Below are 22,945 nucleotides of genomic sequence, written 5' to 3'. Positions count from 1 at the left end.
CACTTCCTGACGACTCTATGACTGAAGAAATACTGCCTAACGTCCCTGTGACTCGTCTGAGTCTTCAGCTTCCACTTGTGACCCCTTGTTCCTGTGTCCCCTCTCTGGAACATCCTATCTCTGTCCACCTTATTTATTCCTTGCAGTATCTTGTATGTCGTTATCATGTCTCCCCTGACCCTTCTGTCCTCCAGTGTCGTCAGTCCGATTTCCCTCAACCTTTCCTCGTGTGTATATATATATATATGCTTGTACATGCATGTGTAGTACAACCTAAATGTAAGTATAAGTAGCAAGACATACCTGAAATCTTGCATGTTTATGATACAGAAAAAGACACCCATTTTACATTCACTTGGCAGGACAGTAGTACCTCCCTGGGTGGTTGCTGTCTGCCAACCAACTACCTAGGATAATTTGCATATTAATACAAATTAAAATATATTTTTCCTTCAGATTTTCATTCCACTCAATAACCATGAATAATTGATGCTACTCATTAGAGAGACTTCAGTTAAAATGCTAAATATTCTTTAAGCGAATGTAGATAAATGGTTCAGAGAACTGACAAGAAGAAGAAGAAGTTACAAGTTTGGGAGTTTCTGCAATACACGATTGTACTATTTAATTGTTGGATGAAAAATGTCTGTAAACTGCACTCATTAATAATCAGTCGTACATTAGTGGGTAGTTAACATAAATGTTCACCTTTACTTTGTCTTTAATTAATGTAAAGTGTAATTCATTTGGCTTTAGAAACTTAGCTTCTAAAAAAACTGAAATTATTATATTCCAAAGTCCTCATGTTTTTGAACATTATGGGGAAGGTGGTTATATAAGCTGGTAAAGTGCCTTGTTCAGCGTGGAACACTATCAAAAACTCTTAGGCCACGAGTTAGAATCATTTATCTTTAATCCACGTAAATCAGGAAAGATTATTGTAATTCTTCCTGAGTTTAATGTTAGCTATAATTGTGCTTGCATCATTGAGGTTAACCTAACTGTCAAGCAAAGCCTGATTGTTGCCAAGGGAAAATGTTATCCCTTCTGGCTGGTACTTGGGCATGACACTGAATAATTTTATTTGCATGATTTTGTTCACTTAGCATGGCTTTTTTTTGGTTAATGCCGTATGTAGTATTAATATTTTATAATTTATATAATGGAAGGAAGGCGGGGTAGGGGTCGGCCTAGGAAGGGTTGGAGGGAGGGGGTAAAGGAGGTTTTGTGTGCGAGGGGCTTGGACTTCCAGCAGGCATGCGTGAGCGTGTTTGATAGGAGTGAATGGAGACAAATGGTTTTTAATACTTGACGTGCTGTTGGAGTGTGAGCAAAGTAACATTTATGAAGGGATTCAGGGAAACCGGCAGGCCGGACTTGAGTCCTGGAGATGGGAAGTACAGTGCCTGCACTCTGAAGGAGGGGTGTTAATGTTGCAGTTTAAAAACTGTAGTGTAAAGCACCCTTCTGGCAAGACAGTGATGGAGTGAATGATGGTGAAAGTTTTTCTTTTTCGGGCCACCCTGCCTTGGTGGGAATCGGCCGGTGTGATAATAAATAATAAATAAAAATGTTATTAGACATATACAATAGTTCTGATTTTTGAACACTGTATTAATTAAATACTATATGTATTTTTGTTACATTTACTTTACAGTTGTTTCTTCAACAACAACTGACTCGTGGGCAACTTCATTGGAGCCGTCAGGTCTCACACATCCTGTTTCAGATCAGTGTTCAGATGCATTACTTACTTGCCAACTACTACAAGTAGGTTACCTTTGTTGTAATACTGTAATACATAAGGGGCCACTTTCCTATACTATATTACTCTTTGCAGTTTCTGTTACCATTCTTTTAAACTCATTCATTTCTTGCTATTTTTACCTTTTTTTTTCACTATTCTTTTGACTTGCCAAACTTGAGTGTTTTAACCCTTTGACTGTTTCCGACGTATAAATACGTCTTACGAGCCAATGTTTCTGACGTATTTATACGCACAAATTCTAGTGGCTTCAAATCGAGCGCCAAAGGCCTGATAGGCCTACACGGGAGAGAATGGGTCTCAGTGGTCGGTGTGCACCCTGTGAAAAAAATCTGGGACCTAGCGGTGCATTGTGGGAACGCCATGTTGTCAGTCCATTTTCACCATGCCTCTCGGTAAGAAGTTCCTCACTCCTCGGCGGATTGGAGGTCTTTTGTTCCCAAGTGATAGCTCTAACAGCGATGAAAGTGTCAGTGACAGTGAATTCAAGGGTTTTCAAGTGAGTGTTACCGAAAAAAGTGCCCAGGATAACGTAAATAGTGACGAAAACCCAGATGACCCACAACCTTCGACCTCTGGTGCTGTGCCGGCTTGTTCACGTTCACGTTCGCCTGTACCAGGACGAAAGAGGAAACTATTTGGTCGTGTACAACACCCTGATGATAGCAGTGATAGTGATAGTGATTTCAAAGTCATTGAAAGCAGTTCTAGTGACAGTGAGAGTGAATATTCCCCAGTGAAGCGCCAGTATGTACGACGTAGCATGCGGTCTGGTAGTGTTTCATATGTTGTTCCAAGGGGAAGGAGAAACTCTGGGAGCACATCCCGTGGCCCAACACCACGACCTGATAGTGAAGATGACGATATTGTAACGATGGGTATGAATGGTGACAGTGAGGGAGGAGGCAGTGGTGGTGATAGTGAGGGTGGCACGGCCCATGTGGCACCATCACCGGGCCACGCTACTAGCCACGCGGCTGACTCAGCAGAACAACCAGCCTCACCCTACCCCACACTGCCACAACCTGCACCACCACAACCTGCACAGCCACAACCACAGCCACAACCACGGTACAATATCCAGACCCCACCAGCAGACAACATCTGGGATTGGCAGGACGGTGACGAGTTTGTTCCCAGTCCCCATGACTTTGATGAAACACAAAGTGGAATAAAGCCATCTTGTCCACTTGGGAACAATGCCAGTGAACTGGACTGCTTTGAGTTATTCTTCGATGAACCCCTGATGGACATCATTGTCAGGGAAACCAACACATACTGTGAATACACCATGGCAAATACAATTCTCTCACCAAAATCACGGCTACACAAGTGGAAGGAGACAACTGTGGCAGAGATGTACCTGTTTTTTGCCACAATAATGCTTATGCCACATGTGTATAAGCACACTGTCACCACATACTGGACAACAGATCGCCTGATTTCAACTCCAGGTTTTAGTGACATTATAGGTGTCAATCGTTTCCTGATACTGTTGCGTATGTTACACTTTTCAGACAAAACCAGGCCTGACAGAAGCGACAGGTTATATAAGATAAGAAATGTGTTTATGTACCTGAAACAAAAGTGCTGCATGTATTTTTATCCCTTCAGGAAGCTTGTTATTGATGAGTCCTTGATTTTATTCAAAGGAAGACTCTCATTCAAGCAATATATACCAAGCAAGAGGAAACGCTTTGGTATAAAGCTATTTGTACTGTGTGATTGCAGAAGTGGTCTTGTTTTAGATATTATTGTGTACACTGGCAGTAATACTTTGAGAGATACCATGAAGTTATTGGGTATCTCTGGTGATGTGGTTCGAACAATGATGGAACCATATCTTGGTAAGGGGCATATGTTATTTACTGATAACTGGTACACAAGCCCCTTACTCAGTGATTTCTTGCGAGTGAACTTGACAGACGTGTGTGGCACAGTGCGTGGTAATCGCAAACATATGCCAAGGTTCGACGCTGGCACTCGCAGAGGTGAGGTGCAAGCCTTTGCTGCCAATGACATCATGGCATTTCAGTGGCATGACAAACGTGATGTCACATTGTTGACATCAGTTCACACAAACGAAATGGTACCCAGTGGCAGGGACAACAGAGAGACCAATGAACCCATTCTAAAGCCTGCAGCTGTCATGGACTACAACCTCAATATGCGCTTAGTGGACAAATGTGACATGCAGATTGGGTTTGCAGACTGTGTACGCAAGAGTTATAAGTGGTATATCAAACTTTTTTTCCATCTTGTTGATATCTCTATGCTAAATGCTTATAACATATACAAGTTGAAGACCAACAAAACACCAAAATATGGTGAATTTTGCCTGTCAGTAATCAGACAAATAATTGCAAAGTACAAAGGAGCAACTCCTGCAATAGACCAGCGCCCACAGACGTCATCTCGTTTGAGGCCTGGTGATCACTACCCCATACAACTGCCTCCTACTACTGCCAAGAAAAATGCTCAGAAGAGGTGTTATGTATGTATGCATACCACAAAACGCCCACAAACACGCAGAGACACTCGTTTTATGTGTGAGGAGTGTGAAGTGCCCCTCTGCATATACCCATGTTTCAAAGAGTTCCACAAGCTGCAGCAGTTCTAGGAACGTGGTTAGTGACTGTACATATGTATATATATTATGGAACAATAGTAATAAACATTGTTTTGTATTGTTTGTTTGTGTAAACAAAGTGTATACACAAACTAATAGTGATAAAGTTTGTTCTGTTATTGTGTTGTAAATAATGAGTGTATATTTGAACAATGCACCTTACATTGGTCTCACAGGCCACATAAGTTACCTGGAAAAGAAAAATATTGAAAAATGCAAGAAACCTTTGAATTAGAGTAAATAAAAGAATACCGGGTGGGCGGCAGTCGCCGCTGTTGCCGTACGCACGTCAATTTCTGCAAACTTTGCGGCTCTATATCTCGGTAAGTACTGATGGCAAAATTTTTTTTTTAGGCTTAAAACACTAGTAAAAATATTCCTAACATTTTCATAAGAAAAAATAAATTTTTTTTTTTTCGAATATTTGGCGACATAGAATGACAGTTTCAGAGAGGGCCCTGAAACAGTCAAAGGGTTAAGAGCCTTCAGTCACAGGTTAATATTTTTTAAGTTATCTAGTGTTTACTACCCGTTTCTTTTAATTAGTGTGTATACGTGATAGTACAGTGGAACCTTGGCTTACAAATGCCCCACCATGCAAAATTTTCAGGATACGAACCGTTGTTCGGTTGATTTTTTGCTTCTGGATACGAACGAAATTTCAGGATGCGTACTTCCCCCTCAAGGGAGGTTCCTTAAATAAATAAATAAATAAAATATTTATTTCTTTGCAAAGCTAACAATGTGTGTTAACATATCGTAATATGATTGGAGCAAAGAAAGCCACTATCATGCCGAGGCATTTCGGGCAGACTTAACCTAATACATGTAATTATAGACAACTTAAGTCTAGACAGGTGAAAAGTAGTGGTTACCAATGTTTTGCTGATGGTGGTGCCAACTACTGGCAGCCTTTTGAAGTTTCTCCTTACTGTTATTATTATTATTAATATTATTACAGTGGACCCCCGAGTTTCGTGATTAATCCGTTGCAGAGAGCCTGCCGAAGATCGAAATTCACGAAACTCGAAACCATTTTCCCCATAAGAAATAATGAAACTAAAATTAATCCGTTCCAGACACCCAAAAATATTAAAATAAAATATTTTTTTTCAAATTAAATTAAGATTTACATAATGAAAACAATCAGAAATCAAGTACATGCATTTAAAATAAATAATAACATTACACTTACCTTTACTGAAGACTTCTGGGTGGATGGAAGATGGGAGGAGGTGATAGGAGGAAGGTGTACACTATTGTTTGGAAGGAGAATCTCCTTCCATTAGGACTTTAGGTAGCAAGTCTTTATCTGGGGTTACTTCCCTTCTTCTTTTAATGCCACTGGGAACAACTTGAGAGTCACTGGACCCCTGGCACACAAAATATCTATCCAGAGAGGTCTTTTTCTGGCGTTTCTTTAAGATTTCCCTGAAGTGAGACACAACACTGTCATTGTACATGTTGCAGATACGGCTTGTTTCAGCTTGGTCAGGGTGATACTTTTCAATAAAACTTTGCAACTCATTCCACATTCCACACATGTCCTTAATCACTGAAGAAGGCACCTCATCCACTCCCTCTTCCTCCTCCTCTGAAGCAAGTTCCTCGGCTGTGGTCTGATGCTGTTCCAGTTGAAGCTCTTGCAGTTCGTCAGTGGTTAGCTCTTCCCTGTGGTCCTCCACCAACTCTTCCACATCCCCGTCACTCACTTTATTTACCAAAGGGCTTGCACTAGCTTTCCTTGGGTCCATGATGACTTATTTAGCAGTTTCAAGCACAAAAAACAATGGATTATTATGAAATGTATGAACCCGCGGGGTGATGGTCACGTGTTGGTAAACAATGGCACACTGAGCATGAATGGCGTGGGAGACTGGCTTTGTGTGCACGGTGATGGGTGGACGGATACTGGACGGTCGCCAAAACACGAGTTTTTTCACGAAACTCGAGGCCAAATTTTTCCAAAAAAACTCGCTGAAGGTCAAATTTCACGAAAGTTGAGGCTGCCAAAACTCGGTGGTCCGCTGTATTATTATTATTATTATTATTATTATTATTATTATTATTATTATTATTATATTGTTTTATTATTATTATTATTATTATTATTATTATTATTATTGTTGTTGTTTTAATAATTATTATTATTACTACATACGTGGTGATGGGCTCTTGATCTAGGGAATTGGATCTGTGTTCCATTTCCCTAAATTGATCCTGAATACCTTCCATCCCTTCCCCCCACAAGTGCTTCCCCATAATAATAATAATAATAATAATACAATGTCTGCACTCTGAAGAAGGGGTGTTAATGTTGCAGTTTTATAAACTGTAGTGTAAAGCACCCCTCTGGCAAGACAGCGATGGAGTGAATGATGATGAAAGTTTTTCTTTTTTGGGCCACCCTGCCTTGGTGGGAATCAGCCAGTGTGTTAATAAAAAAATAATAATAATAATATAATATATAATATAATAATAATAATAATACAGTGGTACCTCGGGATATGAACAGCTCAAAACTCGAACAGTTATGTAAGCATATTTGTGTAAGTGCTTTTGTAAGTACATTTCTGGGGGTCTGAAATGGATTAATCTAATTTACATTATTCCTTATGAGAACAAATGAACAGGTACTCGAGCATCCTTCTGGAATGAATTAAGCTCGTATCCCTAGTTACCACCGTATAATAATACATGTAATAAGTACAGTGGACCCTCGACTAACGCTATTAATCCGTTCCTGAGAGCTCATCGTTAGTCAAAATAATCGTTAGTCAAGTTAATTTTCCCCATAAGAAATAATGGAAATCAAATTAATCTGTGCAAGACACCCAAAAGTATTGAAAAAAAAAATTTTTAACACATTAAATATTAATTTTAATACACACAAACTGAAGAAGACATGCACAGTTACATGACACTTACCTTTATTGAAGATCTGGTGATGATTGATGGGATGGGAAGAGGGGAGTGTGTTGATGGTCTTAGTGTTTAGAAGGGGAATCCCCTTCCATTAGGACTTAGAGGTGGCAAGTCCTTTTTCGGGGTTACTTCCCTTCTTTTAATGCCACTAGGACCAGCTTGAGAGTCACTGGACCTCTGTCGCACAACATATCTGCCCATAGAGGCCTGTACCTCCCGTTCCTTTATGACATTCCTGAAGTGTTTCACAACATTGTCAGTGTCACCATTAAACACTTGTTCAGGTTTCAGTCCTTCACTGTCTATGTACTCCTTGAATTCCTGCACATATTTTTCAGTTGCTTTTTGGTCCAAACTGGCAGCCTCACCATGCCTTATCACACTATGTATGCCACTACGATTCTTAAATCTCTCAAACCAACCTTTGCTGGCCTTAAATTCACTCACATCACCACTAGTTGCTGGCATTTTTCTAATTAAATCGTCATGCAACTTCCTAGCCTTTACACATATGATCGCTTGAGAGATGCTATCTCCTGCTGTCTGTTTTTCGTTTATCCATACTAATAACAGTCTCTCAACATCTTCTATCACTTGCGATCTCAGTTTCGAAAACATAGTTGCACCTTTGGCAAGAACAGCTTCCTTGATTGCCGTTTTCTTGGCCACAATAGTAGCGATGGTTGACTGGGGTTTTGTGTACAGCCTGGCCAGCTCGGAGATATGCACTCCACTTTCATACTTAGCAATGATCTCTTTCTTCATATTCATAGTAATTCTCACCCTTTTTGCTGTAGGGTTGGCACTAGAAGCTTTCTTGGGGCCCATGGTGACTTATTTTGCAGGTGCAATCACTAAAAAGGCTGTGATAATATGAAATGTTCCGATTGTATGCTTGGAAGCGACCGCGGTGGCTGGCTGGCTTGTAAACACTGGCCAGAAGTGGACGCGTCTCAGACGGAACGAATAGTGTTGATCGAGTTTTTTAGCGCTAATCGAGGCAAAATTTTTGCGATAAAATGTATCGCTAGTCAAATTTATCGTTAATCGATGCCATCGCTGGTCGAGGGTCCACTGTATAATAATACATATAATAATAATATAATAATAATGTACTATAATAATTATAATAATAGACAGCTTAAAAATGCCGTCACTAGATGACAGTGAATACCACAACAATGCGGAAGCGTTTATGGCCGCCTCCACTTGTCACATAATGACATATTTTATTCATTCTAGAGTATATATCAGGTCTTTGTATTATTTATGTTGTTTATTATGTCATATTATATTAACCCTTTGACTGTTTCGGCCGTATATATACGTCTTACAAGCCACTGTTTCAGAAGTATATACGGTGGACCCTCGGTTATCAGCCGTAATCCATTCCAGGTCAGCCAATAACCGAAATGGCCGAAAACAGAATTAATATTTCCCAGAAGAATTAATGGAAATACAATTAATCCATTCCAGACAAAAATATTCACAAAAAAATAATTTTTTTTAACAATTATGTAAGTTTTACATACCTTTATTGAAGGCTAATGCTGGCTTCTGGAAGACAGGGAAGAGGAAAGAGGAGTTAGTGTTTGGAAGGGAAATCCCCCTCCATAAAGTCTTTAGGTAGCAAAGCCTTCTCTGGGGTTACTTCCCTTCTTTGTCTTTTAATGCTACTAGGACCAGCTTGAGAGTCATTGGACCCCTGCCTCACAACAAATCTGTCCATAGAGGTCTGTTTCTGGCGTCTCTAAGATTTCCCTGAAGTGGGACAGGGTTTTGTCATTGAACATGTTACAGATATGGCTTGTTTCAGCTTGGTCAGGGTGGCGTTTCTCTTCAAAAGCTTGCACCATTGTTCACATTGCACACACCTCTTTAATCTGTCATTTACTGCTACAGTACATTCATTAACTAACCTTAAAATATGTAGGGCAAGAGGTGAGTAGTATTTATTTGTAGGAAGTCAGTGTAGGTAGCAGTAGATGTAGGTACAGTACACATATGTAGGAGGCTACACTACACAGCTATATTACAGTACACAGCCATATTATTACCATGTTCACTGAGTTTAATCGTTTCTAACAACTACCTTTAGATGCCATCATAAACAAAGGGAGAAGTAATGAATAATTCATGCCAAGAATTGTAAACAAATGCATATGAAGGGCAGTTACTGCACCAGTCACCAGATTCACAGTTTTCTCTAACGCTGCAGCAGAGAAACCATAATGTTTCTCTCCATCCCACTCTCCACACGATAACATATAGACATTGCATGTTTATATGCTACATGATATGTAATGTGTTTCTTATATAATTTTGAAGAAAATATCATAGATGGATTAATGAAAATGTCTATATTAATGTAAAATAAGACATTTAATGTGCCAAAGAGTGATTATTAAATATACACCGCATATAATAAACATTGCATGCTTATATGCTATGTAACGTGTTTCTTACATAATTTTGAAGAAAATATCATAGATGAATTAATGAAAATGTCTATATTAACATAAAATAAGACTAATGTGGCAGAGTGATTATTAAATATTCATCACATATAATAAACATTGCATGTTTATATGCTATGTAACATGTTTCATAATTTTGAAGAAGATATAATAGATGGATTAATGAAAATGTCTATATTAACATAAAATAAGACATTTAATGTACCAGTGATTATTATTAAATATACATCGCATATAAACATTGTATGTTTTCATATACGTACAGTGGACCCCCGGTATTTGATATTAATCTGCTCCTGAGAGCTCATCGAATACCGATAATATCGAAAAACGAATCAATTTTCCTCATAAGAAATAATGAAAATCAAATTAATCTGTGCAAGACAACCAAAAGTATGAAAAAAAAAATTGTACTAAATGAAATATTAAGTTTAATGCAATAGAATAATTACAATAACAATAAAATAATTGACACTTACCTTTAATGAAGATCTGGTGATGATTGATGGGATGGAAGGAGGGGAGAGGTGTTAGTGTTTAGAAGGGGAATCCCCTTCCATTAGGACTTGAGGTAGCAAGTCCTTTTCCAGGGTTACTTCCCTTCTTCTTTTAATGCCACTAGGACCAGCTTGAGAGTCACTGGACCTCTGTCACACAACAAATCTGTCCATAGAGCTCTGTACCTCCCATTCCTTTACGATTTGTCTAAAATGGGCTACAACATTGTCATTGTAGCAGCTGTGTTAGGGTGATTTTCATCCATAAAGGTTTGCACTTCAACCCACTGTGCACACATTTCCTTATTTTTGGAAGTAGGCACAATGTATTCCACACCTGGTATAGGCTTCTCAGGGTTAGCCCCAAACCCTTCAAAATCTTTCTTAATTTCCATACTAATTCTCACCCTTTTTACCACAGGGTTGGCACTAGAAGCTTTCTTGGGACCCATGGTGACTTATTTTGCAGAAACAAGCACCACAGTGATAATATGGATAATATGGAATGTACCGAATGTATCCTTAGATGCGCGCACACTGGCTGGCTTGTAAACACTGGCACACAAGGGGCAGTTCAGGCCACATGTGGACAGGTCTCGTACGAATCGTATTGAATACTGGGTTTTCAATCAAATACCGAGGAAAATTTTTTGCAATTAAATGCATCGAATACTGGATTTATCGAATACCGATGCCATCGAATACCGGGGGTCCACTGTACTATGTAACGTGTTTCTTTGGGCCCATGGTTGCTTATTTTGCAGTTGTACTCGATCAATAACCACAAAAAACAATGGATTATAGCAAAATGTTTATATGAATGTGCAGAAGCTTCCTCACTCCCCCAGAGACAAAGCCAAACTGACTCGCAAGCGGCCCCAGCCGGCGAATGGATGCCTCCCAAATGGCCAATAACCAGGCACCGAAAAACCGGCCGATAACCAAGTTGGCCGATAACTGAACCAGCCGATAACCAGGGGCCCACTGTATACTCAATAATGTCGTGGGGGTTCGAAAGGAGATATGATGGTTGAAGATAAACACACTTGTGGATGGTAACACTATATATTGTCAGACTCTGGTAAGGGAGCCCAACCTGCCGTGCATTGCTTGGTAGACCTATGAGTGGACTGATAGTGAGGTAGTGTGTCCCACTCACTCATGCCGCATCCCGTGACGTCATACAAACAGTCACTAGGCCTAGTAAGGGATCATATGTATATAAAACATATGGATGGTACTATGATACTTAGATAAGCTATACAACACATGTAAGGGGATCAGCAACTATGCTGACAGCTCGGTCATGTTACGTATGTCGTCTCGACATACACTACTATGCTATAGGCTGAACAGGCAGGTGGTTCTGGGCTGATTCTATACAATAACAAAGACGTATGTAACTTAGAACTAATGGATGGTATCATAATGGATGTTAACATAATGGGTTTTAACATAATGAGTTTTAACATAATGCATTACGAATTATAAGAACAAATCATGGTACATATAATATAGGATGGAATTGATCGATCGATCTGTATTCATGCACTCTATGGATTCTGAGGAAGAATAAATATATATACAAGGTGAAAGTAATTTACAGCAAAGGCAAATCTGGTGCACACAGGTCATTACTGTTAAATTCTCAGAATTCGGAGGGAACGTGAACATGAAAAAAAAAAATTGAAAACTGATCAGCTGATAACTAAACACACAGTTGAGAACTTCATTCGTCTTGGACATCTAATTATACAGGCTATGTACATTTAAACCCAACTCTGCGAGGGTAAGAATTACATGCAGAATGGTTATCATCTTTGGGTGGATCGAATTCCTCTGCAATGGCTAACACATGCCTTGACTGAGGACAATCTGAACAAGTATCTACAAAAGATACTTGTGGGTTTCTCATTACTTGTCGTGTACGCAAAGAATAACGACATTCAGGTTGATTATCTGGCTTAGTATTAGAGGTAGAGGGTACAGGGTCAAGAGGATTGCCAGTGACTGTCACATTAGTCTGGGCAGCAATATCATCAACATCGCATACTAATTTCATATGATCTAAATGGGATTCTTTGTACCGACCAGTACTAATTTCTCTAACCTTATACTTATTGCCATTGATATGTTCAACTACTCGATAAGGGCCAACAAACTTTTGATCGAGCTTAGGCACTGCGGATGTTTTGTTGAAATTAGTCAGCATTACTCTCGAACCTACTTTAACTTTTGACGGCTTAGCACGGCTACTAGTTACTCTAGTAAATTCTGCTGTTGATTTATGAAGTGTTTCACGGATTCTTCTAAAAACACTTTGAGCTATGCTGGTACGAGTTGCTATGAAATCATCAGGATTATAATTGGGTTTCAGAGTGGAATATAACAACTCATAATGCTGTACAGTGCATAATGTGGAGTGTCACCTATGGAAGCATTGTAAGCAGAATTTATGGCACATTGAACATCTGGTATAACTTCATCCCAAGTTTCACTATTGGGGTTGATAGTGGCTCTCAAGACATCAAGTACTTTCTTATAGGTTTGTTCCGCTAACCCATTGCTGGCAGGATGATGAGGAATAATGGTAGATTTAGAGATCTTGTACAAGGTACACAAATTTTCAAGAATCTCATTACAGAATTCGCCTCCATTATCTGTTACTAAGGACTTAGGGGTGGTATGCCTACAGATAATGCGCTCTTTAAATGCTTTAGCCACTGTCTCGGCAGTCTTATCTGCAATAGGAACTAACTCACAATATCTGGTGAAATGGTCTACCATAACACACAGATGTTTATTGCCTTGGAGGGAACATTTAAAATTGGTTAACAAATCTAGCGCAACTCTTTCCCACGGTTCGCTAGTGGTTGGATACACCTGGATTGGATTAGGACCATTGATATTTCCTTTATGCTGCATACAGACACTTCATTTCTTAACATACTCAGAAATGTCAGTTGCCATACATGGCCAAAAGTATTTCATTCTGGCTTGTTTCACAGAATGATCCATACCAGGGTGTGCAACACCTGGTGCATCGTGAACTAGCTGTAGAGCTACATTCACTAGTGACATTGGAATTACTAACTGGTACACTCTTCTGCTTGGAGTACCCAACTCGGCTGTTCGATACAGTAATTCTTGACTCATTACAAAGTCACTAATGGGTGCTGGTGGCTTCACAGTCAGAAAAAGATCTTCCTGGAGCAGGAATTGAATCACACCAGACCACATGGGATCTGTTCTTTGGGCATTCTTTACATCCTCGGCAGTAAATGGAGGGTCTTCGGTTACTATTCTAACTTTTCGCGATAAAGCATCTGCGACTACATTTGACTTGCCAGGTAAATGTTCAGTAGTGGGATTGAACTCTTGGATAGTCAAGGTCCATCTGGCTAACCTTCCAGTAAGTTGTTTGTTCTGGAATAAAGGTATCAGAGGTGCATGGTCTGTCAAGACATGAACAGGGTACTGGTAAATAATGTCTCGGAAGTGCTTTAAAGACCATACTATTGCTAAAGCTTCTTGCTCCGTTACTGTATAATTACCTTCAGCCTTCGTAAGGACTCTACTAGCAAATGCAACTGTGTTGTACTTGCCATCAGTCTTCTGAGCTAGTACGGCACCTATGCCAATTGAACTAGCATCAGTTGTCAGATAGAAGGGCTTAGAAAAATCTGGGAATTTCAAAATGGGAGCGGACGTTAGCTTTTCTTTTAGTGTCTGGAATGCTCTTTCTTGATGGAAGGTCCAAATGAAAGGAGCCTCTTTCTTAAGCAGTTCAGTTAGAGGAGCTGCTGTTGAAGAAAAATTACCAATGAAAGATCTATAGAAACCTGCTAGACCCACAAAGGATCTTACAGCATCAGCAGTTTTAGGGGATGGAGTAACTACGTGACCAAGAATCTTAATTTCTGATCTGAAAAATTGACATTTGGGCAGTTTGATCTTTAAATTGGCTTCTTCAAGCTTACCAATTACTATATCAAATCTTTTCAGATGTGTATCCACATCTTCGGACATGACGATTACGTCATCTAAGTACACCATAAGTGCTTTACCTATGAGACCTCTAAAGATATTGGTCATGAGCCTTGAGAATGTGATAGGAGAGGATCGTAATCCAAAGGCCATTCTAAGGAAGTGATAATGACCTGTGGGAGTGGAGAATGCAGTTAACTCTTGGCTGTCCTCGTGAAGAGGGATTTGCGAAAACCCTTGTAACAAGTCCAGGGTCGAGAAGACTTTGTTATCTCCGATGTTACGTAAAAGATCACCAAGTACAGGAAGTGGGAAGCAATCTGGAATAGTTTTCGCATTTAACTTCCTAAAGTCAATCACCGGGCGCCAAGTACCATCCTTCTTAGGCACTAGGATCAAGGGCACATTCCAGGGTGAATTACTAGGTGCAATAACTCCATCATCGAGCATTTGATTGATCAATTCTTCTGCGACAGCAACTTGGGAATGAGGCATTTTGTACACAGGTATATAGATAGGTCTAGTACCAGGTTCAAGTGGAATACGATGGGACAATAAGTTCGTTACACCCATCTTCTCACCTGGTAAGGCAATGGCTTTACTATGTTTGTTCAACAGAGTCAACAAACGCTTGACTTCGTCTGGGAAGTCAGTGGGAGCTAAGTTTTTTTCCTCAACTGGTGGAATGGATTTATCTATTGGAGTGGATGAGGTCTCCCCTGTTGAAATAGCACCGACCCACTGGTCAGGTGGCACGTCATCCTGTACTTGAACAGGGTAAGGATAGTGAACCAGGTCAACGAGATTGGCATTTGCTTTGAGACGAACACTGTGACCCGAAGTGTTGCAAGGAATAAATGGATCTTACTGTCTCTTGTAACATGTAAGGAAGGTTCAACAAATAAACCCTTGACCTTGCAGGAATCACTGTCAACTAGGACATTATCACCATCTGGAACACTAGGAACAACAACAGACACTCTAGTGAGAACACTAGCCGCAACAGAGACGTCTTTCTGCAGACGGCATGTGACATCAACAAGAGATGGCATTACTAGTTTCAAGTAATCGTTTTCCAACAAGGCGTCCCCTGTGGAGAAACTACACGTACTACTTGGACTAGCAGACATTGCAGGGATAGGCTGAGCACTCAAGGCAGTCTGAGCGTCCTCGGACACTTGACGCAATACACTATCTTGCGTGTCTGAAGGTGTAGGTGGAACACAGATGGGAGAGACAGATTTACTAGTGCCTGACCGCTTGGGAACGCTACTGGAAAATGCACTGGCTTGTGCCATACGGCCACAGAGTACATCGTACTCTGTGGCAGTATGGCAGATCTCTGATCCAAACTGGTAACCCCAAAATGGAATGATCAAGTCGTCAGTTTGGGCATGCCATCGGTACGGGTCAAGCACAATACGTAAGTCTCTCATAGAAGCAAATCCCAGTAGAAGGTCACCAGGGAAAGTAATCTGGTCAACAACAAGGAAAGCAGCAGTAAAGTCTCTACCTTGGATAGAAAAGGTGAGGGAAGTCTGACCTCGGACATGCAGAAGGGAACCAGCTACTCCACTAAGGGAGGTTACAGTAGTTGGTTCAACAAGGAGAACACGTCGTAACTGCTTCTCTTTAAACAAACTAGACCTGATGATATTAACTTGCGCACCAGAGCCCATGAACACATGAACGGGCGCATTATGAAAAGAAGCTTGCACTATAGGACCTATCGTTTCATTGGGAGTTATAGGCATGTTCCACTTCATCCCCAAATTCATCTACGTCCGAGACGTGTGAAGCAACATCAGCAGCAGGGTTGTCATTCTCAAGACTGCTTAAGGCTTCAAAGGAGTTGTGAACAGGGATGGTGTACTCATTATCACCTACTGTCATGACTGGACGAGTAGACTGGGGCACTCGGATTCCCCCGAATTGGAAAAATGAGGCTGGTTCTGGTTATTCTGAGAACCCCGACCTCTATTTCCTCTCCTGGCTCTGCGGTTGGAATGGCCACGGAAAGATCTAGAGTACTGGAGGTTATAGAGAGCATTGCACTCGGATGTGTCATGGCCATGAATTCTGTGATAAGTACAGTAAGGCAAATCGGACTGGTACCCATCAGCATTTCGATGCCTCTTAGATCGGCTATCAGGACAATTTGCTGCGATATGTCCATGGTAACCACAATTATAGCAAGTTCTTTGGCTATGGGTACTGTACATGCTATGAGTGCTACAGGAATAATGACTCTTGACACTAGCTTTGGATGATGGTTGCGAGTGATTTAGATTGGGAGTTTTGGTTGTAGCACAAACAAGAGGAGGTACAGGATTAAACAAAGTGGTTGACTTAGGCCTTCGATAGGGAAAGGTTCCCTCAGGACACAAGTTACGCACATGGATAAGGGCTGCAAGAGGTCCCATTGTGGCAGTTAGTGGGCTGGAATTATACACATACATTGACGTTGGTGGCATTAGCTGTTTAATAACGCCGAATGCTGCTAATTTGGCAAACCCCTCAAGAGCTGGTTTATCATTGTCTTTAACGTACTTGGAACTTTGACCTGCCTTAACAAATGAGGTCATGAGGTTATTTAAACGAAGAGCAAACTCATCTAAGGATTTGTCTGGCCTCGGAGCTGTACACACTAATTCCTTAAGAACAACAAAAGGATCAATTTCTCGCACTGGTTCAAGATAGTTACGGATTAATTGCTCATAGTCTTGCCACTTGGTTAGATCCTGAAAGTCCTTCATACGGATCAAGTTGAAGACATGCGAGGCAGCTGGTGAACGAGATAAACTCTCCTTTCTGATACTAATTAGGCAACTCTCTGATGGAGGACCATCTACTGAGGCATTTGCTCTAGCATGAACAGCAGTAAACCATCCTTCCAGGTTGTCTGGGTTACCATTGAACAATGGAATAGCATCATAAGGGTCACGACTAAAATTGCGAAGGCTCGAAGTCTGAGTGTGTCTATTGTTTGATAAAGAATTACTCGAATTTGGGACTGATGCATTAATGGTTGGACTAGCAGAATGTACTGAGGCATCACTCGAGAAGACTTGAGACATGTTTGCAAAATGTAAAACAGAATTTAGAGAAATAAAAGAAAATATAACTGAGGAACACACAACACAGTAAACTTAAATGGGAAGAAATTACTTAACTATTCTGCATAAGTAAATAAAAATTGACAAGTCACACTGTAAGCAAGGAGAACTCACATGAAAATAAAAAAAATTACTCAACTGGATAAGCAACACTTTGAAAATCAAGAGAAATTACTTTACTTAAATCAAATTTGCTCAGTTTTACTTTAAATTTAATTAATGGTACAGTGAGTTGTCTTTACTCTCAGTGCAATAAGGAAATTCAACAATAAAATGATAAATCAATCAAAAATGTTAAAATGGAATCAATAAAGCTTGTGCAAAATTAAAACAAACTGGGAAAACAATTCACTAAAAATAAAATAAAATGACACACAAAGAATAAAATATTATGCACAGAACAGAGCATATGAAACTGCACAGAAATAAACTCTAGCAATATTGCAAATAACAATTACTAATCAAAAGTACTGCACAACACTACATAAAATTTTCTGAAAGAAAAAAAAAATGAATGGCAGCACAATGTTACACAAGAATTATTGTAAAATGAGTCAATATTGCAATAATAAAAAAAATAACACACACAAGAAAATACAGTTTACAAAAACAACAAAAAAAATATTATCAAGGAATGAACTGATTGAACACTTAACTCTTATTTGCAGCTTAAGCAACACTTACTGAACAAGCAAAAGAATGATTTACTTTAAAAGAAGAACTTAAAAATTGCACTAAGAGTGAATTTGTTCAATGAAGTATAAAAATAATAGATGCAAAAACACAAAACAAAAAAAAAGGTGAACACTTACAGTGATGCAGGAAAAATAACACATCAATATATGCACAGTACTATGAGAATTTTCTTGTAATGAAGCTTGGGGTGTGAAAAATTGGGAAATAATTGTCTTGCTTCAACAAACTAATGGCACTATTGTTTCAAGTATATAAAAAAAAAAAATGAACACAACACAACAGACATAAATAAAGCACGAAAAATTAACACTGAAGAAAGAGAAAAAAAAAAATATTGTTGCAAGCAGTATATAATGAACACTGATCAAGTCACTGAATGTCACTAAGAAATCAGTCAAGAAAATTGTCTCAACACTCGCAAATGTCTCTATGAAAAATATTATTCATTAACACTGTAGCGACGTTGTAGAATGAGGTGGATGGTGGTGAAGGGTAGTGGTGGAGACTCGTGGTTGATGGCGTTCCTACTTCACACGTAACGCCTCGAAGAATTTGCGCTTAAATTGACAATGGACCCACACAGGAGGCTTTTACGATGGCGCATCTGACGAAGGAACACTCTTGGCTCTTGATCCCCTATGTGGTCCTTAAAAATATGATGCTAGAACCCATAATAAGGGTACAAAAACAGTGGTAGTGGGTGAGGTGGGTGGTTGAGGCAGGGCAGTGAGACACCGCGTGGTGACTGGGCTTATGGGACGAACGTCGTAAGCCACACTGGGGACACCCGCACTAGGCACGAAAATATTCTAAGCTGGCTGGGTTAAAAACAAACCCACAAAATACCACAGCACCACAGGGATGATAAAGCACTCAGAACAGCTAGAACTAGAAGCACAAAGCGATGAAGAAGACTATAACCACGTGGCTTGCTTGAGTACTGGGTTAGTCACCTGGGTTAGTTGCTGGCTGGCTTGGCTTAATCCTTCACACAGACTGGCTTGATAACTTGTAACGATGAGCACAGCAGGGGTGGAAAGCTAGCTTGGCAGGCAAGGCTGGATGGTGTAAGGTTAGGCTGGACTCCCCCCTCCCACAGATTGGCTTGGTGGCTTGGCTTACTTTGCAAACCCAGGTCAACCCCTCGGAAGTAATCCAAATAAGCAAATAAAACGCTAATACACAGAGACTGACCAGAAGTAGGAAGCAATAGGCTGGTCAATGGTTGCTTGGGGCAGCTGCTTGGCTAGGTCGGCCTACTGGCCACACAAAATGTCCGTTGTCGGCTAAGAGAATTTATCTCCGTGCATCGGCGTAATTATCAATTTTACGCCCACACCGCTGGCACCAATTGTCGTGGGGGTTCGAAAGGAGATATGATGGTTGAATATAAACACACTTGTGGATGGTAACACTATATATTGTCAGACTGTGGTAAGGAAGCCCAACCTGCCGTGCGTTGCCTGGTAGACCTATGCGTGGACTGAGAGTGAGGTAGCGTGTCCCACTCACTCATGCCGCATCCCGTGATGTCATACAAACAGTCACTAGGCCTAGTAAGGGATCGTATATATAAAACATATGGATGGTACTATGATACTCAGATAAGCTATACAACACATGTAAGGGGATCAGCAACTATGCTGACAATAATTCTAGCGGCTTCAAATCAAGCAGGAGAAAGCTAGTAGGCCCACATGTGAGAGATTGGGTCTGTGTGGTCAGTGTGCATTGTATAAAAAAATCCTGCAGCACACAGTACAGGTCTCCCTCAACATTCACGTTTTCAACTTTCATGGGCTTCACACATTCGCGAATTCCCAACCACCAAATTCCCAGCCACCAAATTCCCAGCCGCCAAATCATATTTAAGTTTCCCGCCACCTGCGAGTCCCTACTACCCTCCCACTGACCCCCGCAACTGGCAGCCAGCCCTCCCACCACTCAGTGTGGTGAGTGTTTTGTTTGTTCATTATTTGCTATTAAACTACAGTATAAATAATGTAAACCCATTCATGACTGCATATTGGAATGGCTATTCGGACAGGTATTAGACGGTGACATTATGTGTTTACTCTTGAACACTGCAAAGAATTAAACATTTCTGCTACAGCTAATAATAACAATAGTAATAATAATAATAATAATATGATATAATTAATGAAGGAAATTGTACAAAAATACGAGGGAGTGGTTGACACATCGTTAGTGTGGCTTTGTTTATGCTGGAGTGAACATTAGTCTCCTTGCTCTTCCAAACATTTCACAATAATTCATTGTGTTTGGTGCTTGTAGATTGAGTGTGACTGGAGTGGTAGAGGCAGTGATTGAGGCAATGGTATTTAATAACATACATGTTAATAATAATACATATTATTAATAATATGTACTATTATTATTTATAACATATGTTATTAAATACATACATGTTAATAATAATACATGTTATTAATATTATTATTTATAACATATATGTTATTAAATACCACTGCCTCAACCGCTGAATTATTGTGAAATGTTTGGAAGAGCAGGGAGACTAATGTTCACTCCAGCATAAACAAAGTCACACTGATGATGTGTCAACCACTCCCTCGTATTTTTGTACAATTTCCTTCTTCAATTATATGCTATTTATTATTATTATTATTATTATTATTATTACTATTGTTATTATTAGCAATAGCAGAAATGTTCGATTCTTTGCTGTGTTTAAGAGCAAACACATGATGTCACCGTCTAATACCTTTCTTAATAGCCATTCCAATATGCAGTAATGAATGGGTTTACATTATTTATTCTGTAGTTTAATAGCAAATAATGAACAAACAAAACACTCACCACACTGAGTGGTGGGAGGGCTGGCTGCCAGTTGCAGGGGTCGGAGGGAGGGTAGTAGGGACTCGCAGTGGTGGAGGCAGTGGTGGAGTCTGTGGTATTTAATAACATACATGTTATTAACATACATGTTATTAACATGTTATTAAATAACATACATTATTAAAGCATAACATGTATATATTTAGTACAATTTATGACGTTTTCATGTATTTTATGATTATTCATGGTTCAACAAGTTTAGGAAGCAGTATTGTAATATATTTCCCTACAATATATTGGGGCACCAAACATTCATGGTTTTTCAACATTCGCGAGGCTCTTGATCCCCTAACCCTCGCGAATGTTGAGGGAGACCTGTACATAAAGAGAGGAAAAAAAATCCTAGTGTTCTTGGATTAAAATACCGACTTTGAGGTGTATTTTCCTATAGTACTTATGGTTGTATTCTCGTTTTCTTGGTCTCATTTGATAGGATGGAAAACCTATTACAGAAATAGAGATGATTTTGATTAGTTTCACGATGAAAACGACCTTGAAATTAAGCTCAAAATAGCAGAAATTTTCGATTTTTACCAATGTTCAAGAGTAAGCAAATCACACCACATGTCAACTGGGGAGTCTGATATTCTTTCACTAGTGCACTGATATAATTTATACCATTTTCACAATAATGCAATAGTCCGCATAACAGTAAATCTTCTATTTTTTGTATGAATAAATATCAAAATAGAAAGCAAGAGTAATATAAGAGGGGCCTGGAGATGTGACTAATGAACAGAGGATATGTTATTTTAGTGCCAAGAATGTCTACATTGTTTATTCTGGACCCTATTTTGAAATTGGCATCTTTTTTAATTTGCATGAAATTGGTCAAATTGCCAATTTCTGACCATTTTATTGCATAGTTGAAATCGGTAATTGGGTGGTTTCTTGTACTCAATTGATGGAAAAAATGGAGTTCTAAAGAAATAGCTATGAGTTTGGTCGACTGGAACAGTGGAATTGGCTGAAAATAGGGCTCAGAGTTGGCAAAATCGCCAATGCGTATATATTGCCAAGATCGCCAACTTCACAGGAGCGTAATTCCATGAGGTTTCAATCAAATTTCGTGCTTTTGGTGTCATTACCATCAGGAAAAGATTCCGAAATTTTTTTGACACCAGGAGACACTTCCGGATTTGGGGTTGCAACAGTCAAAGGGTTAATTGTGATAGATAAATAAGCTCTAGAGTTGCTATTAGTGTCATATTGAAGTGCATTTTTCCTGCCTCTGAGATCAGGAATTCTGTTGGAATGGATTAACGGCTTTTCAATTAATTTAATCAGGAAATTTGACTAAGCAAACGAATAAATCAGGATATGAACAAGGTCATGGAACGGATTAAGTTCATGAGCTGAGGTTCTACTGTACATATTTATTTTTTTATTTTACATTTAGTCATGGTTTTGTTAGTTTCTTCATCTTTAAATATGCTGTACATTTTTCCTTGCTCAAGCAAAATAGTTTTAAAAAAATTTTTGGTAATGCATTTTGAGAGAATTGGTATAGCTTTCAATAAAATTATTATTTAAAAAATAAATATACCAATCATCTGTGGAGAAAAATGTCCATGAGCAATGGTAGTTCAGTAAACAAAGAGCAAGTGAGCTACATTGTCTGACCTATTGGTTTTTTTTCAAGTTATACATTAAATTAAAACTAAAATTATTTCTTTAGGGCCACACAAATACAGTAGTTATACATTCTGAATGATTACATTTTTGAGTTTGCTCTCATTATAATACAGTGGACCCCCGCATAGCGACTTTAATCCGTGCAAGAGGGCTCATTGTTATGCGAAATGATCGGTATGCGAATGAATTTTCCCCATAAGAAATAATGGAAATCAAATTAATCCGTGCAAGACACCCAAAAGTATGAAAAAAAAAAAATTTACCACATGAAATGTTAATTTTAATACACACAAACTGAAAAAGGCATGCACAATTACATGACACTTACTTTTATTGAAGAT

At 39.4% G+C, this 22,945-nt stretch overlaps 1 protein-coding gene across 6 annotated transcripts in view; it reads left to right on the top strand.

Moving 5' to 3' along the window:
• Ppn (proteoglycan-like sulfated glycoprotein papilin) overlaps positions 1-22,945 on the top strand; it is a 504,188-nt gene that overhangs the window by 432,966 nt on the left and 48,277 nt on the right. For all 6 annotated transcript variants that reach the window (XM_070095679.1, XM_070095654.1, XM_070095670.1 and 3 more), the window contains one exon: positions 1,658-1,770. In XM_070095679.1, the coding sequence (XP_069951780.1) occupies positions 1,658-1,770 (113 nt within the window). The remainder of the gene's footprint in view (positions 1-1,657; positions 1,771-22,945) is intronic.

Source organism: Cherax quadricarinatus, chromosome 4 (genome assembly GCF_038502225.1).
Source record: "Cherax quadricarinatus isolate ZL_2023a chromosome 4, ASM3850222v1, whole genome shotgun sequence".
NCBI classification, from domain to species: domain Eukaryota; kingdom Metazoa; phylum Arthropoda; class Malacostraca; order Decapoda; family Parastacidae; genus Cherax; species Cherax quadricarinatus.
Note: the sequence above shows the minus strand (reverse complement) of the source record. Positions and strands in the feature narration are given on the sequence as shown.